Source organism: Osmerus mordax, chromosome 22, assembly GCF_038355195.1.
Source record: "Osmerus mordax isolate fOsmMor3 chromosome 22, fOsmMor3.pri, whole genome shotgun sequence".
Lineage (NCBI taxonomy): Eukaryota > Metazoa > Chordata > Actinopteri > Osmeriformes > Osmeridae > Osmerus > Osmerus mordax.
The window spans coordinates 4,866,523-4,884,501 of NC_090071.1; the positions used below are offsets into that span (position 1 = coordinate 4,866,523).

Below are 17,979 nucleotides of genomic sequence, written 5' to 3' on the forward strand. Positions count from 1 at the left end.
TCATCCAACGGAACGGAAATTAAACTAGATAAAACATCGGAACATCAGAGAGAGAGAGAGAGAGAGAGAGAGAGAGAGAGAGAGAGGGAGCAAACTGAGAGGAAGAAAGAGAGAATGATATTCACACCATCTACACTACATCACTAATACTCTGCATGCCTGATAGAGAGAGCGTGAGAGAGAGAGAGAGAAAAGGCGACGGAGAGAGTGAAAGCGAGAGAGTGAAAGCGAGAGAGTGAAAGCGAGAGAGTGAAAGAACGAGACGGAGAGAGACAGAGAAATGTTAAATGATACAAATGATTTTCCCTAATTAATTTGATTGATTGCCAACCGGTGTCAGTGAGAGGCAGAGTGAAGGAAAACTTTGCGCAGACATCATTAGTTTTCCCCATTTAAAGATTAATCAGGAGAGGCCGGTCTCTTTAATTCTGTCATTTGTATATTTAATGGGGTGCTGCAGATCTATGACAGTAATTAGCGTTTTCCTCGACTCTCATTAATACGCTGGCTCTGATTAATGCTCCACAGCGCTCAACATGACCAGAGTTATCCAGGTTAGGCTCTAAACAGATCACACTCCTACTGCATCTGTTTATTTGTCCGGGAAAGAGGGAGGAGGGGAGGGCGATTGGAAGATACGTAGGGGAACGAGAGGGGGAAGGAGGAGATGGAGAAGGACTGGGGGGAGAGGAGGAGGAGGAGGGAAGGAGGATGAGGAGGGGAAAAGGAAGGTTTTCTGTCTGTGTACATCATGTGTGGCAAACACACCCGCTCGAAAACACGCGCACACACACATGCTCACAGACATACACACCCACTCTGATGACCAGCTGTTTCAGATGATGGTTTGAAAGTGGCTGTCACACCTGGGGCCCACTGAGACACAAGAGGGTTGCTGACCACTCAGATCTACTATCACACACGCACACACACACACGCGCACACACACACACACACAAACAGTCCCCTGATGTAGTCCTTAGAACCCATCAGGCCTCATGAGAGTTAAAAGAGGGAGAAAGAGGGATAGAAGAGAGAGACAAGAGGAAGGAAAGGAGTAGGCACAGAGAAAGAGATGGACGGAGAGAGAGAGAGAGAGAGACAGAGAGAGAGAGAGAGAGAGAGAGAGAGAGAGAGAGAGAGAGAGAGAGAGAGAGAGAGAGAGAGAGAGAGGGGAAGATAAAAGGTTAAAGTGGGTTAATGTAACATCACATATCTGTCGAGGCCCCTCTCGTCTGCAGGACGACAAGGTCACAGATGCAGGCGCCTCTTTGCCTGTTGTGTATAGTGGACACTGCATGTCTGTTAGTGGTCAGCAGATTACGATGTAAATAAATCATGACCTAGACCCCTACTTGTACTCCTTCACTGTATCCATCTTTGTTCGGGTCAGTTCTGTTTACAGCTGATTCTGAATTTAAAATGAAAGGTCAGCAAGCATTAAAAATGCTTTTGTTTAGGAAGAGTGGTTAAGTCAAATACATTTGTTGTTATACCTAAATATGTGTGAAAAGGGTTAATTGACACTAACCCTGGTAGATCAAACTCCAATACAGTATAAATTGTGTTTTAGTCTCCCCATTCCCTGCCCCCAAATGCCTCCTCTCAACTCCCCCCTACTCCTCTCATCTCCTCCCTACACCTCTCATCTCCCCCCTACTCTCAACCCCACCCTACTCCTCTCATCTCCTTCCTACTCCTCTCAACCCCACCCTACTCCTCTCAACCCCACCCTACTCCTCTCATCTCATCTCCTCCCTACACCTCTCATCTTCTCCCTACTCCTCTCAACTCCCTCCTACTCCTCTCATCTCCTCCTGGCTCCTCTCATCTCCTCCCTACTCCTCTCATCTCCTCCCTACTCCTCTCAACTCTCCCCTACTCCTCTCATCTCCTACTGGCTCCTCTCATCTCCTCCCTACTCCTCTTATCTCCTCCCTACTCCTCTCAACTCCCCCCTACTCCTCTCATTTCCTCCCTACTCCTCTCATCTCCTCCCTACTCCTCTCATCTCCTCCCTGCTCCTCTTATCTCCTCCTGGCTCCTCTCCTCACATCTCCTACCTACTCCTCTCTTCACACCCCCTTTCCCATCTTCTCCTAAATTCCCACACTGTCTATTCCCAGAGAGAGCGTGTGCAGCAGCTCAGGATTCCATGTGCGCTCCTCTCCTCTCGTGTCTGCGTGTTCCGGGGATTGGGCGTAATCCCTGAGATCCGGGGAGGTGGGGGATGGACCCATGTTCTGGGGGCTGCAGGCGGGTCAGATCCCCTGGAACCGGAGGTCCAGAGGGAGCAGGCCCGCACGGCCAGATTACCCAGATTAAATGAGATTAGCACACAGTGGTGTCCTGGGATTAGATCTGATGCTGATATTTAACCTCCTCATCTAACTATGTAGCAGCCTCTGAGAAGCACCGATGAAGACGCGCACATACGCACACACTCAATCTCTCTGGAATACACTGAAACACTCTCCCTTCTTCTCCCCTCTCACCCAGTCTAAATCTACTTGTCAGAGTCTGTGTGTCACTTCCTGTAGTGAGGCTACAGCTTCCTGTTTGAAGTCTTAGTGCATTTCACCCTCCCCCCACACACCTTATATCAGAGCTGAATGCTCACAAGCCTCTATCCGGATCCCTCACGTTTCATCACTCATTCTCTTTCTCTTTCCTCTCTCGCTCTTTCTTTCACTCTCTCTCTTTCTCTGAGAACAGATTTTCTTCTCCTTCTTTAGATTTACCCACCCACCCACCCATCCACCCACACACAAAACAATTCTTGTCTTTCCTTTGTTTTCATTTGATATCACTTCTTTTGTCCTCTTTCTCTCCTCTCTTTCTCCAGGTGTACAGCTCAGTTTCAGGACCAGGGCTCCTGACGGACTGCTGTTCTATGCTGTCTCCCCCGGCAGCCAGGAAGAGTACTTGGCGCTGCAGATCCGGAATGGCCGCCTGTATTTCCTGTTTGACCCTCAGGTACTAACTACAAATATGGCCGTCGATACATTTGGTTAAATCAGAATCAGAATCAGAATCAGAAAGGGATTTATTCGCCATGAAAGTTTGCACAGACAAGGAATTTGCTTTGGCAGGAAGGTGCATACAATAAACATATACCTAAAATGTAAATATGTGGACTAACTATACTAAGGGTACATAAACTAGCAGTACTAAGTGGGATAAATATAAGTTGCCGTAAATTACAATATAAAAATACAAAAATACAAATATTACAAAAAATACAAATGTACAAGATACCATGTTGTGGTGCAGTGCAAAAGCAGTGTGTTTTAAGCAATAAGTCATTTGAGTCAGTGTGGTCCCTTGGCCTTGTTGAAGAGGCCAACAGCGGAAGGGAAGAAACTGTTTTTGTGGCGTGAGGTATTGGTCCTGATAGACCGCAGCCTTCTGCCGGAGGGGAGTGACTGAAACAGGGAGTGTCCAGGGTGGGAGGAGTCGGCCACAATCTTCCTCGCTCGCCTCAGGGTCCTCGAGGTGTGCAGGTCCTCGAGGGTAGGCAGATTGCAGCCAATCACCTTCTCAGCAGTACGGATGATACGCTGCAGTCTGCTCTTGTCCTTGGCAGTGGCAGCAGCGTACCAGACGGTGATGGAGGAGGTGAGGATGGACTCAATGATGGCTGAGTAGAAGTGCACCATCATTGTCTTTGGCAGGTTGAACTTCTTCAGCTGCCGAAGGAAGTACATCCTCTGTTGTGCTTTCTTGATGAGGGAGCTGATGTTCAGTTCCCACTTGAGGTCCTGGGAGAGGATAGTGCCCAGGAAGCGAAGGGACTCCACAGTGTTCCCAGCATGGAACTACAAACATGGCTGCAAATGTTATGCAAAAAAATATTAATTTATGTTAAGAATTTTGCATCACAAACACAAGTTCTGAAACATCTGACGAAAACACAGCCCTAACTCTCCGTTACTAGGGCCCTCCGTTACTAGGGCCCTCCGTTACTAGGGCCGGGTGATTCCATCTCTTCAGTCTGCTGTGCAGCTCTATCAGTTCCTCCCAGTCAGTAAACTTTCAAAGTGTGTCAGGGTTTGAATTGCACTCCAATTAACTCATTCCCTGCAGTCACGATGCGTGAATACCAATCGCAAGCTAATTAAGCTGCACGTACACACACATACACACACACTCTAAGCCTGACCCCCCTATCCATCTACACAGACACACAGGGGAGAGTCAACGACTATGATGATGAAAGCCATGATGAGAGATGATTTTACTCTAGTCCATAAGACCACCATCAGTCTCCCTCCCCCTCCCTCCCTCTCTCTCTCTCTTTCTCTCTCTCTCCCTCTCTCTCTCTCACACACACGCACAGATACTCCCTCAGAAAATCACACAAACACACACACTTTGTCCCTGACTTACAAATTCACACATACACATCTGTCACACACACACACTCCAGCTTTGCTACTTTCTCCATACTAGGCCTGGTCTGAGTCGTTGTTCACAAACACATTTAGTTAGGCTAGTTTGGTAATTAACACTAGGAGTGGTGTCACGGCCGATTAATGTCCCCAGATAGCTCGCCCATTAGTTCCCCCATTAGCCAATTCAACTATTCTAATGGGATTAGCACCACGGGGGAGCTAATTTGGCGTGACACAGGAAACTGGTATGCTTCCCCACACACACACTTTCTAATGATGGAATTAATTAGCATTTTATGAAATGCTGTCTCACTGAGAGCTGTTTAGCTACTGTTAGCTAGCTGTCACTAAGAAGCGAACACACACACATACATACACACACACACTCATTCAATTTCTAAAGCAAAAATGTTAAGGACAAAACAGATAGGGAGAGATTGGATTCTTTGAAAGACAACGTCCCTTTGTGAACATTGGGATGCTCTCGTTCTCTCTCGCTCTCTCTCGCTCTCTCTCGCTCTCTCTTGCCCTCTGTCCCTCCCTCTCTGTTAGGTTATTGAGTCTGTCAGTCAGAGTGGATGAATAAATAGATCATATGAATGTCACCCTCTGTATCAATGCAGGTTCACCCTACCCTTTGACCTTTCTCTCTCTTTACTCACTCTCTCACTGTCTCTCTCTCTCTCTTAGTCTCATTGTATTTTACCCTCTCTCACTTTCTTTGACTCCGCCTCTTTCTCTCTCTCTATCTCTCCCTCTCTCTTTCTGTCTCTCTCTCTCTCTCTCTCTCTCTCTCTCTCTCTCTCTCTCTCTCTCTCTCTTCTCTCTCTGCTATAAGAGATTGGCTTCCCCCTCCCTGAAGGTTGCCAAGGCTGGCTTCACAGTCAACAACCCCCTGTGAGGGCCAGCACTTTGGCTAAGTGCTACTTATCTGGCAACCGGAAGTGGACATACTGTAGCTATCTTCATCAGTCTCCACTCCCAAATAGACCGCAATATTAAAGAGAGAAGGGTCCAGGGGGGCACACACACACACACATGGGCACACACACACCTCTAGCCCTTCACTCCATTATTCCAGGTCGAGGTTAAGCCAGATCAAAACTCTTGTGTAGAGTGTGTGTGTGTTCAACCTGGTAATGAGAGTGTGTGCGGCCCAGCCAAGCAGATGGGCTTCAGCGTGGCCCGGGGTTTGGACAGAAATGACTGGCAGGGTGAAGGAGAGATAAAGGATGTGAGAGAGAGAGAGAGAGAGAGAGAGAGAGAGAGAGAGAGAGAGGGAGAGAGAGAGAGAGAGAGAGAGAGAGAGAGAAAGAAAGAAAGAACATACTGTAGTCTCATTTGAAATACAGTTTAACACCCGCACAGTTGTTTATGCTGACTAGATGTCACCCTGTGTGTGTGTTTGTGTGTACAGTAATGTCTTGCTTGGTAGTAAAGATGTCGTGCACTGATATTCCTTGGCATTTATGCATATATAGTATTGATCTCATCATTAAATCTTCATCACGCTTCCGTATGTGTGACACTGTGTGTGTCTGTGTGTGCTTGTGTGTGTTTACTGTTTTATATTTTACAGCATATTTAGTCTATCCCATACTGCTGAACACAGATCTCAATGATGTCATACTTTATCTGGACAACAGCCCTGTATTATAATATCACACTGTGTCTGTGTGTGTGTGTGTGTGTGTGTGTGCGCGCGTGCGTGCGTGTGTTTCAGGGCTCTGCAGTCGCAGTAGGATTGCAGGGGGACGGAGACAGGAAGTATAATGACAACCAGTGGCATCTCGTCATGGCAACCAGAAAGCAGGCCGTTGGAACCATCATGGTGGACGAAACATTTACAGGTAAACATTATCATGGATAACTCATGGTGAAGTGTGTTTGTGTGTGTGTGTTAAACTAATGAGACTCCTCCATCTCCTATATCTACCCAATCCATACATCCATCCAACCACCCCTCCATACATCTATCTATCCATCCATCCATCCATCTACCCATCCATCTATACATACATCTATCCCATCTACCCATTCATTCATTCATATATCCATCCACCCATCTATCCATCTATCCATACATACATACATCCTTCCATCTATCTATTCATCCATCCCTCCATCCCACTACCCATACCACCAGGTAATGCGTCTGCATCCAGCGGCAGTACCATCATAGGGGAGAACACGGGGGTGTTTATCGGAGGACTGCCAGAGGACTTTCCTCTTCACAGACAAGACTCAGGTCAGTCCACTACAGAACACCCCTCTGGCCCTCCACAGTGGGATTCAAATGGATACAAACTGGAACGGTCCGTTCTTATAATGTTTGCCACATACTCTGATCTCACATTACACCGTTAAACCATTATCATCACTTCGGTTTCTCTCCATCTCTCTTCCTGGTTATGGTTAGGGGATGCCCGATTGGTTCAGCACGGGTTCTCTGGTTGCCTTAGAGATGTGAAGGTGAAGATGAGTGACAGTCCATCTGAAGTTTGGCAGCCCCTTGATTGGTTCAGAGCTACAGAGAGGGTGGTGGCCTTGGAAAGCTGGGAGGGATGCCCTGCTCACTCTGAGGATGGAGCACACTTCCTGGGACAAGGTATGACTAGTCTTAATCTGAATTTGTGATAAGCCCAAACCACCCACTATATGTGTCTATGATTGGTTCAAACTGTCTTTTCAAAATATACCTTAATTGTAATTAAGAATTTTCTGTTTATAAGTGCTTTTGTAGCCTGGAAAGATAAAAATACCCTCTACAGTCAATACAAAATACGTAATATTTGTACATTATTAGTACTTAGTACAATATGTGAACTTTACTAACAACACTACAGAGGACAAACCTGAGTTAGTGAAAGACCAGTGGTGGTTGTGTGGTTGCCCAGGTTACCTGGAGCTGGGTGCGGAGGTGTGGCGTTGGGGGGAGGAGTTTGAGATGAGCTTGGAGTTTAGGACGGACCAGCTGGACGCTCTGCTGCTCTTCAGCTACGACACACAGGGAGAAGACTACGCTCTGGTGACCACCACACACACACACACACAGTACACACACACACACATACATACAGTACACACACACACACAGTACATGCACACAGTGCACACACACACAGCCTTCAAATGATACTCTGGATACAACTGGACATACACAAGAAGACACACAAACACATAAAGCTGATTTCTGAAGTTTCCTGGTTGTGTGTTTCTGTAGGCGGAGCTTGAGGGCGGTCTGCTGTCTTGGGTTCTGTCCTGGGGCGGTCATGTGACCCACCTCAGCATGTGGGTGGGGCTCAGCTACTGTGATGGCGAATGGAACCAGCTCTCATTGGTCAAAGAGGGATCCCTTATCTCTGCCTCCCTCAACGATTGGTCGGAGTACCAGAGGGGGGAGGGAGGCGGGAGGCTCAGGGTTGACTCACCCCTCTACCTGGGGGGGGTTCCCCCCCACCTCTCTCACAGAGGACTGGCCAGCATGAGCCACCGACATGGTTAGAGACACCACTCACACACAGACACACACACACACACACACACAGGAACACACACAGACACACACACACACACACACACACACAGGAACACAGACAGACACACACACTCACACAGGAACACAGACACACACAAACACACATTTCTTCCTTGTTCCCTGAGCTACAGGTCTGGGAGGGTGTGTGAGGGGCGTGGCCGTTAAGACCTCCCTCTCCGGCGTACCGGTTGTGTCTGCCATCAGTCTGTCGGCCTCCGTCCGCCACTCTGTCAGGGTCAACCTGGACGGTTGCCCGGCAACCGACAGCCGCTTCGTTTGCCGTGGCAATGACTCTGTGCTGGTGTACACAGGCCGAGAGACACAGACCAGAGATCACGGACTACAGCCTTTCACTGGTAATACACACGCACACTCACACACACACACAGGACAAAGGAAGTGGAGGTCACAGTCTAACCTGTACAGGACAGGTTGTTCTCTCCATCAGCAGTATGATGAAAGATGCACACACACACACACACACACTCTAACCTGCTTACTCTGCCTCTGAAATACATCTCTCTCTCTCCCTTTCTCTCTCCCTCCCTACCTCTCTCTTCCCCTCTACCTCTCTCTCCCCCTCTCTCTCCCCCTCTACCTCTCTCTCCCCATCTCTCTCTCTCCCTCTCTCTCAGAGTATCTGTACAGGGTGGTGGCGTCCTCTGCAGGGGGCTGGACAACTGGGGCCTGGGACCGTACACGCAGCCACGGGACAGGTACACACACACACACACACACAGGGACAGGTACACACACACACCCAGGGACACGCTCACACACACACATACACACATGGATAGATCATTTACTGTACACACTACAGTAGAGACTAACACAGACAAAGCAGCAATACCTCCCTCACATACACACACATTCTTACAAACACACACACAACCCTACACGCGCACACACTCTTACACACACACACACCAGCAGTTCCCCTGGTATTTGTTTGTGTCATAGTTTTCCTTGAGGCTTGTTCTGGTCTTATCTGGTCTAATATGGTCAGAGAGATGAGATGGACCGGGCCGATACCTTATCATGTGTCCCAGCACGGCAGCTACCCTGTTACACACACACACACACACACACACACAGTGTTACAAATAGCAGCTGTTTGCTTCCACCCAGACAAAGTAATGATGTGTTTGAGCGTGTGTGCTGTATGCATTTGTGTATGTGTTTGTGTGAGAGAGGGAGAGAGGGAAAAGAGCTGTCTGTGTGCAGGTCTATCTCTGTATCTGTGACATGAAGGATCTGGCCATTGTAACCATGTGATTACAGCAGTGATGGTTACAATGGTAACTGAGATTGATAATGCGTTTAGAAGTGGTCCGTGTATGTGTAAAGTGTGGATATGTCCAGTGTGTGTGTGTGTGCGTGTGCATGTGTGTGTGTGCCTCTGCCTCAGTATTTATGTTAAAGCCTGTTGACCCCGTCTCTCCCTGGTGGGGAATTAACCTACCCTCCTCTCTTCAACTCTCCTTCTTTCCTCTGCTCTCCTCTCTTCTCTTCTTCTCTCATCCACTCTCCACCACTCTCCTCTCCTCATCTGCCCTCCTGAGCCGATAGATGGAGCGAGAAAAAGGGAAAGAGAGAGCCGAGAGAGTGTGAGAGAGAGAGCAGAGAGAGAGTGTGAGAGAGAGGAAGGGAAAAATAGAGCAAGCAGGAGAGAGAGAGCTCAGAGGTGGTTGATTGCAGTGATATGTGGTTGAGAATGAATGGTGGATGTATTAAATCAGTGGTGAAAAAGTTACAACTCTAATAAATGGTATTTATGCTAATGGTTCTGTGTGATTTACTGGCTCTATTAAAGCTGGAGAATATGGAGGATGCTTTCCTTTAGTCTCTCTCCCCCTCTCTGCTTTCTCTGTTTCCGCTCTCTTCATCCTCTCCGTTTCTCTCTGCTCTTTCGATATCCCCTCACGCTTTGTGTTTCCCTCTCACCCTATTTTCAACCTGTTTTCCTCTTTACATCGTTCTCTCTCTCTATCCCTTTCTGTTTCTCCCTCTCTCTCTCTCCCTCTCACCCCCCCCCCATCTCTCACACGTACTCTCTCTCTCTGCCTCTCCCCAGTGCCCCTTAGTGTCCCTCCTCCCTCCAGAGTTGAGAGTGGGAGTGGCTTTAGTGCCCAGGTGAGCTGGACTCCGCCCTCTGATGTCAGAGGTGTGATTGACAGGTATGAGCTGAGAGCCTATGACAGAGACCAGCCCGGCTCAGCACCTGTGAGCGCAACCTACCTGTCTGGAGGAAACTTTACAGGTGAGTGTGTAGATGTACACACACCCTGGAGCGTCACAAACATACACATAAGCTTTGTTTCTCTCTCTCTCACACACACACACACACACACAGTTAGGTTTTCTCTGGCATTTTCCCCAGGGCCTTGCCAGCTATCTGGGAGGAGGAATCTGGCCTACCCCAGATACTAATGATGTCATACTAGACCTCCCTCTCTCTCTCTCTTTTTCTTTCTTTCTCTCTTTCCCTCTCCCTCTCTCTCTACCTCTCTCTTCCTCTCGCTTTACAACCACTCTGATTCGTCCCTGCCTGATGTCCCATGTCTCCAGGCAAAAATGAAGATGGGCTTTCTCCCTCTTTCTCTCTCTCCCCGCCTCTCTCTCTCTCCCTCCAGGCCTCCCTCTCTCTTCCTCTCTCTCTCCCTCTCTCTCCCTCAAGTGTCCCTCTCCCGCCACTCTCTCTCCCTCCCGTTCTCTCCCTCCATGCCTCCTCCCTCTCTCCCTGGCAGACAGCAGGGGTGTCCGTCCTAATTTATGACGTCCTGCCAGAGCGGGCAGAGTCACCCAGGAAGATAAAAACACAGAAAGCAAATGAGAGTGTAATAGCAGAGTAGGGCTCAGTCCTAATTGAATTAAAACAGAATGAGTGTGAAGAGGGGGAGAGAGACAGACAGAGAGAGAGAGAGAGAGAGAGAGAGAGAGAGAGAGAGAGAGAGAGAGAGAGAGAAAGATGGAGGGCGAGAGGGAGGAGAGAGGATGAGTATGTGAAGGGAAGATGGAGTCGGAGGTAGAAGGAGAAGGGAGGAGAAAGGAGAGATGGAGGGTGAGCAAGAGTAGAGAAGATAAACAAAGGTGGAGGAAGGATGGGTGGAGGAAAGATGAAGAGGTGTAGGGTTAGAGAAGGAGGGAAAAGAGCAGGAGTGAAGGAAGAGGCAGGGACACCTGGCCAATTAGGGAGTTGTTGAGAGACTGTTTATAGCCATCCAGGCCTCCCTGTCTCACACACACAAACACACACTCACAGAAAGATATGCACACATCAACCACATCGCCACGACAGCCATCTATCCGCCCACAGATTACCATAACGACCGTTGTCATGGACGCGAGCCAGAGAGCCACTCAGGGAGCCCCTCACCCCCCTGAACCAGCCTACCTACAGTACAACAGTGTACAGCTTAGTTTTTGGGACGATGAGTTTTATAAATAAATCCTGATGATTTTAAACTGTTAAAATTAATTAAAAGTCTGGGCTTTCACGGGTCCTGTGCTGTAATTTACTGCTCGGGGGTCCTGTTAGAGACTGCTATTTATACAGAGGAGAGAGGGAGGGAGAAGGAGAGAGAGAGAGAGAGAGAGAGAGAGAGAGAGAGAGAGCGGGGGAGGGAGGGAGGGAGGGCGAAGGAGAGACAGAGAGAAAGATAAGGGAATACAGAGAAAAGGGAGAGAGGGAGGTATAGTGTTCTAGGGCTGCCCCCCTCCCCCTCCTACTCTCTCAGGTATCTCAGATTGCAGGAAGATGATATCACACACTGTCTGCTTCTATCAATACCTGTTGTGGACTGCTCCTCCTCCTCCTTCTGCTTCACCTCCTCCTCCTGTTCCTATTTATACCTGAAGTGTCATTTAGACCTCCTCCTCCTCCTCTCCATCAGCTGCTTCACCTCTGCTCTGGAGTTAGACAGGGAACTCCTCTCCAGGGACTCTGACATAGACAGTCTCTCTTTCTTTCTTTCTTTTTTTCTCTCTCTCTCTGTCTCTCTCTCTCACATACACACACTCGAACACAAGAAATATCAGAAAATATCCAAAACAAATCTATTGCCTTCAAAGCCACTCTTGTTTCCTGTCTCTCTCTCTGTCTTCTTCAGGTCTGCTGTCTGGTCTGACTCCGTTTACTCGCTACATCGTCACGGTAGCGGCCTGCACTCAGGCAGGCTGCACGGAGAGTCGCCGCGACAACAGTGAAGATGGTGTCGGGAGGTGGAGCCTTGTCACTCCTGAAGAGGGTAAAGTTACACACTAAGACAATCACACACTTCTACCGCCTACGTTTTAGTAGTGATGGATTATGCCTGTGTGTTTTGTAGTGTTGAGAGGAGTGGAGAGAAGCAGAGGATGGATGGATGGATGGAGGAGATAGAGGGAGGAGAGGAGGACATAGAGGGATGAAGGGATGGAGGAGGAGGGGAGGATATAGGGATGTGAGGATGGATGGAGGGAGAGGAGATAGAGGGATGAAGCAGCCTTGTAGCTTAATAGACTGTGTGTGTAATAGCTGTGATTCTGATGAATGGAACTGTTAATTGCTGTTCCATTGTATAATGCTGCTGTGCTGTCATTAGAAAAGGGGCATGTGAGAGATTAATAGAAGTGCACACACACAGTACATACACACACAGTACACACAGCAAACACACAGTACAGTACACACACACAACACATATACAGTACAAATAAAGCAAACACACGCATAGAATGCACAGTCACACACAGAAGAACACATAAAAACCACAAACGTGTCCACAAACACACACTCAAAGTAGATGGTTTGACAGAGGGATTTCACATTAAAGGAGTATAATTCCAGAATAAAACATTTCCACCACACACACCCTTCCCCAACCAAATCATCCCTCCTCTCTTCTCTCTCCTTAACGTTCTCTTATCTTTCACCATGACCAAATCCTAAGGCTGCTCTGCTCTTCTCTTCCCTCATTCTCTTTCTCTCCCTCTCTTTCTCTCCCTCTCTCTCTCTCTCTCTCTCTCTCTCTCTCTCTCTCTCTCTGTCTCTACTTCTTTCTCTCTCTCTTGCTGCACCTCTCTCACTTGCTCTACATCTTTCTCTCTCCACCTCTCTATCTGCCTCTCTGTTCATCTACCTATCTCGGTACTCTTTCTACTTTTCTTTCTGTTCTATCGCTCCCTCTCTCCCCCTCTCTCTTGGTAGGCGTTAGGTGTTAGCCCCACTAGGGGTCCTGAGGAGGGGACTGAGAGATATGCGGGCATGGTTCGAGTCTGCCCATTAATCTGGCCTGAGCTAAATAGCCTTGTTTAAGGGCTAATATGACGCTGCGGGTCAGAGGGGAGCGGGGGGATCAATAGCTTGTGGATGTGAGATTACTGTATCGATTCTCAGCCGGACAGAGTTTCAACATTGTTCTCTGTCAGAAAAGACTGGTGATACAAGTTCCCTCCTGCTTTCTCTTTTCCTTCTCTGGCTCTCTCTTTCTATCTCTATCTCTCCCTCTCTCTCTTTCTATCTCTCTCTCTCCCTCTCTCTCTTTCTATCTCTCTCTCTCTCCAGTATTTAACAAGCCAGTCCTCTCTCTCATCATTTACCATGTCATCTTCCTCTCTCACTTAGTTTTTATTCACCCTTTTTTCATCCCCCTCCCTGTTCTGCCTCACACACACACACACACACGCACCCCTCTCTCCCCCCTTCCCACCCCGCAGCTCCAGAGGACGTGGCCCCCCCAGACGCAGTCTCTCACCCCTCCTCCCTGGCACTGACCTGGGCCCCTCCTCGCAGGCCCAACGGTCGGGTCACACACTTCCTGTTGTACCAGGATGGAACCCTCTGCTACCGTGGCAACCGCACACAACTCAACGTCACCGGTAAGAGTGTGTGTGTGTGTGTGTGTGTGTGTGTATAAGCCTGTCGAGACAGCCCCGTCAGTACAGAAGGATGAGAGCTCCATGAAAAGGGGAAGAGTGGAGGAAAACAAAATGGTGCGAGGGATTAGCATTAGAAAGAGAGGAGAGCAGAGCGTCTGGGAGTTACCAGGGGAAGAGCTCTAAAGAGCCTTAAACACTGGGGGAGACACATGTCAGACTTGGGACTGGATCTGGCTGGGATACACACACACACACATGCACACATACACACATACCCACACACAATATTCCATCACGCATACACGATCGTAGGAGAAATGCATTGCAGTATGAACTGGAAATCCCTCTGTCCAACACAGTCGCACACACACACACAAAGCATGGTGTTATCAGTGCAGTGCTAATGTGCTGTATCTGATGTCTACACTGATGCTGGGGATTATGAAAGATCTCGTTACATTAGCTAAATACCATTACATAGGCCTGTCTCCCCTCTCCTCCTCCTCCTCCTCCGGACCATCATCTTACACACCTCCATCTGGTCCCTTCCATCTTCCCCTATTTCTTTCTTTCTTTTCTTCTCTCTGTTGTTGGATTATAAACCTGGGGAATCCAATCTTTGAGTGTTTATGTGTGTGTGTGTGTGTGTGTCTGGCAGCAGTGTGTGTGTGTGTGTGTGTGTGTGTCTGGCAGCAGTGTGTGTGTGTGTGTCTGGCAGCAGTGTGTGTGCGCGCGTGTGTGTGTAAGCGTTGGCCCAGCAATGCAGTTTCCCTGCTGAGATTTTGGATTCACGGCTCCCCCCTTTCTCCACTCCTCTCGCCCCTTCCCTCTCCTTCATCTCTCCTCTTTGTCTCTCCATCCCCCCCTCTGTCCCCAATCCTCCCCCTCCCAGTCCTGCTCTCCCTCCCCCTCTGCTCCCCTCTCCCTCCCCTCTACTTGCTGGCTGTAAACCTGCTCCCTCATCTTCAAGGAGAGAAGCTCCTTCTCTTTGAAGCCCTCGGCTTCCAGCCTGACTCTCAGCCTCCCGCCTCCCTCTACAAATAACTAACAAATCAGCCTGCTGGGCGTGTGTGTGTGTGCGTGTGTGTGTGTTTGCATGTGTGTGAGTGAGAGCCCAAATATTTTGTCCTCCTCTCGCTGTGGTTGTGAGATTTTCAAATAATGTAGTGATTGTACTTTGAACTCTCTTTCTTCTGTTTTGTGTGTCTCCGTCCGTGTGTATGCGTGCAATCGTGTGTGTGTGTGTGAGCACATCTGTGTTTGTGTCCGTGCATATGTATGGGTGTGTGTGTTCTAGGTCTGGGTGTGTATTCCCCTCACGTGTTTGTGCTGGGTGTGTGTACGGCAGCAGGCTGCACCAACAGCTCCCAGGTGACCCTGTTCACCTCCCAGCAGCCACCTGGGCCTCTGGCCCCGCCCACACTCACAGCGCTCGACTCACACAGCGTCCGCGTGAAGTAAGTACACACACGCACACGCACGCACACACACACGCACACACACGCACACACTCACACACACACACAAGCACACACACACGCATGGCCACATACTCACACACACACCCTGATCCACACACCCTGATCCACACACACAAACGCATTCATACACACGCTCATACCCTGTTTACAAGCTGTCATTCCCCCACATCTTTATCTTTACAAGTGAATATAAATGTAATATATTATACATTATATAAATTATGTGCTGCTCTGTACAGGTGTGATGAGGTGATTTTCTGAAGGTATGGATGCTGTTCTGTATGGTACTGTGTACAGGTGTTTTGATAATGCGTTGCAGGTATACAGTAGATGTTGTGTATGGTGCTGTGTACAGGTGTTATGATATAATGTGCTGCTGTGTACAGGTTAGCACAGCGTCACAGAGCCATAAACAACAGCGGGTGTCATTGAATATGACACCTCAAGAGAGGCTGCAGGCTTATAGATAGATGTGTTTATACTGCATGTCATTGTCTGTCCTCCAACACTACAGAGAGGGAGGGAGAGAGAAAGAGGAAAAGAGAGGAAGGGGAGAGAGAGAGAGAGAGAGAGAGAGAGAGAGAGAGAGAGAGAGAGAGAGAGAGAGAGAGAGAGAGAGAGAGGGAGAGACGGAGGGAGGGAGAGAGAGAGAGAGAGAGAGAGAGAGAGAGAGAGAGAGAGAGAGAGAGAGAGAGAGAGAGAGAGAGAGAGAGAGAGAGAGAAAAAGTAGGGAGGAAAATAAAGAAGTGATGGGAGAGAAAGGAAAGACACATTTGGAAACAGGGATGAAAATAGAAACTATAGAAGAGGATGATGATCCAGCAAAGATAGTCTGGATCCATATGTGCGTATAATGTCTGTGTGTGTCATTATGTTTGTGTGTGTGTGTGTGTGTGGAATATGTGTGTCGGTGAAGAGACAGAAAGTCTCTGGTTGCACTCAATCGCACAGACACTCCAACACTCCATCTCTGTCCACATATCCACCTGAACTGTACTGAAAACACTTTGAGTGTGAATATTAGGAATATTTAGAATATTTGCAGTATAAATAATCACAAATCCCTTGTCATTCAGGCTTCCAGCACCGTATAAATCACTACGCTAACATAAATGACTGATTAACGTCCGCGCTAACGACACGGTTCCACACTCATCCGTCACACGCAGCCTGACGACATTCATCACTGTAACAATGGACCTCCTGTTCAGGGCGTGGCCGGCCCCTCAGAGGGGGCGGGGCCTCTCCGGGGCTGTTGAACGCCAGGAAGTACCATAGAGACTGAACGCATTATGACTGTTTTAGCTAGGGGATTGATGTTGGCTAATTCTGAAATGGTGAGGGTAGACTGTGACCCAGTCCAAATTCAGTGGAACAAAAGGACTGTTTGAAACACTATGCAGGACAGGACTTTGGTGTGTGTTGGGGGGGAGGGGGTGACTTTTCTCAGTCTGGAAATAGCACAGAGGACACTCTACCTCCCCTATCAGAGAGAGGGATCTGAGAGGAGGGGGGGAGATGTAAAGAAAGAGAGAGTGAGACAGAGAGAGGTAAAGATGTGGAAAAAAGAGAGAGAGAGACAGAGAGGGAGAGAGAGAGAGAGAGAGAGAGAGAGAGAGGGAGGGAGAGACAGAGAGAGAGAGAGAGAGAGAGAGAGAGAGAGAGAGAGAGAGAGAGAGAGAGAGAGAGAGAGAGAGAGAGAGAGAGAGAGAGGGAGAGATAGAGAGAGGGAGAGAGAGACAGTGTAACAGTATCTGAGCTGCCTGGCCTGTTTCCGTCTCCTCTCCTCCAGGAGAAACCCTCGTCTGGCCTGATAACCACTGTTGAACCGCCGGGGGACGGCTGACACACACACACCCTCACACACACAATCTCTCTCACACACACGCACACACACCCACTCACACACTCTCTCTCACACACACACACGCACACACACACTCACTCACACACTCTCTCACACACACACTCACACAGACATTCTGATTATTTCCTTCTCTCTACCACGCTCACACACACACCAACTTCTTTCCCTCTCTCCCTGTCATACTTTCTTTCCTCCTTTATCTTTGTTGCTTGATTACTGAGGATATTGTCGATATAACAGACTGACAAGCTAACAGACGAAACCCCTTCCTGTCTCTCCCCCAGATGGGCCCGCCCCTCTCAGGTGAATGGTCGGCTGGAGTTCTATTCTGTCTTCCTGTCCGTGGAGGGGGCGGAGCCTATCCTGACCTATAACACCTCGGAGCTGATTGAAGACCACACCCTCCGTGACCTCACTCCTGGGACCTCCTACTCTGTCTCTGTCGCTGTGAGTAACGCAAATCATAGTAGAGTTCAAGTAAAGTATAAAAATAGAACTTATCGTTTGTTGTGTGTCAATTTTCATCAGCATATTTATGTTTTTTGTATTATCTGTGTGTGTGTGTGTGTGTGTGGCAGGCGTGCACTGGAGGTGGCTGTACTCTCAGTCCAGCCAGTCAGACACACACAGAGGAGAGCACCCCAGAGAGCGTCCCTGCCCCCTCCATCGTCCCCCTCTCCCCCCACGCCTTCAACATCACCTGGGGACCCCCCCTCACCCCAAACGGTGAGAGAGGGGGAGGGGGGGCAGGAGCGATGGGGCAGTAGCAGGTTTCAGGGGAGGGAGAAGTCGGGATGGAAGAGGGGAAGGATGAGGAGAGTGCGTGTGTGTTTTAAA

At 48.8% G+C, this 17,979-nt stretch overlaps 1 protein-coding gene across 1 annotated transcript in view; it reads left to right on the forward strand.

Annotated features, from left to right (window-relative positions):
- Positions 1–17,979, forward strand: part of ush2a (Usher syndrome 2A (autosomal recessive, mild)) — a 269,485-nt gene that overhangs the window by 181,011 nt on the left and 70,495 nt on the right. The window contains exons 28-41 of the mRNA XM_067260969.1: positions 2,846–2,976; positions 6,118–6,244; positions 6,541–6,642; positions 6,814–7,002; positions 7,292–7,422; positions 7,618–7,894; positions 8,064–8,288; positions 8,568–8,648; positions 10,010–10,195; positions 12,045–12,182; positions 13,633–13,794; positions 15,092–15,251; positions 17,427–17,589; positions 17,721–17,868. Of these exons, the coding sequence (XP_067117070.1) occupies positions 2,846–2,976; positions 6,118–6,244; positions 6,541–6,642; positions 6,814–7,002; positions 7,292–7,422; positions 7,618–7,894; positions 8,064–8,288; positions 8,568–8,648; positions 10,010–10,195; positions 12,045–12,182; positions 13,633–13,794; positions 15,092–15,251; positions 17,427–17,589; positions 17,721–17,868 (2,220 nt within the window). The remainder of the gene's footprint in view (positions 1–2,845; positions 2,977–6,117; positions 6,245–6,540; positions 6,643–6,813; positions 7,003–7,291; positions 7,423–7,617; positions 7,895–8,063; positions 8,289–8,567; positions 8,649–10,009; positions 10,196–12,044; positions 12,183–13,632; positions 13,795–15,091; positions 15,252–17,426; positions 17,590–17,720; positions 17,869–17,979) is intronic.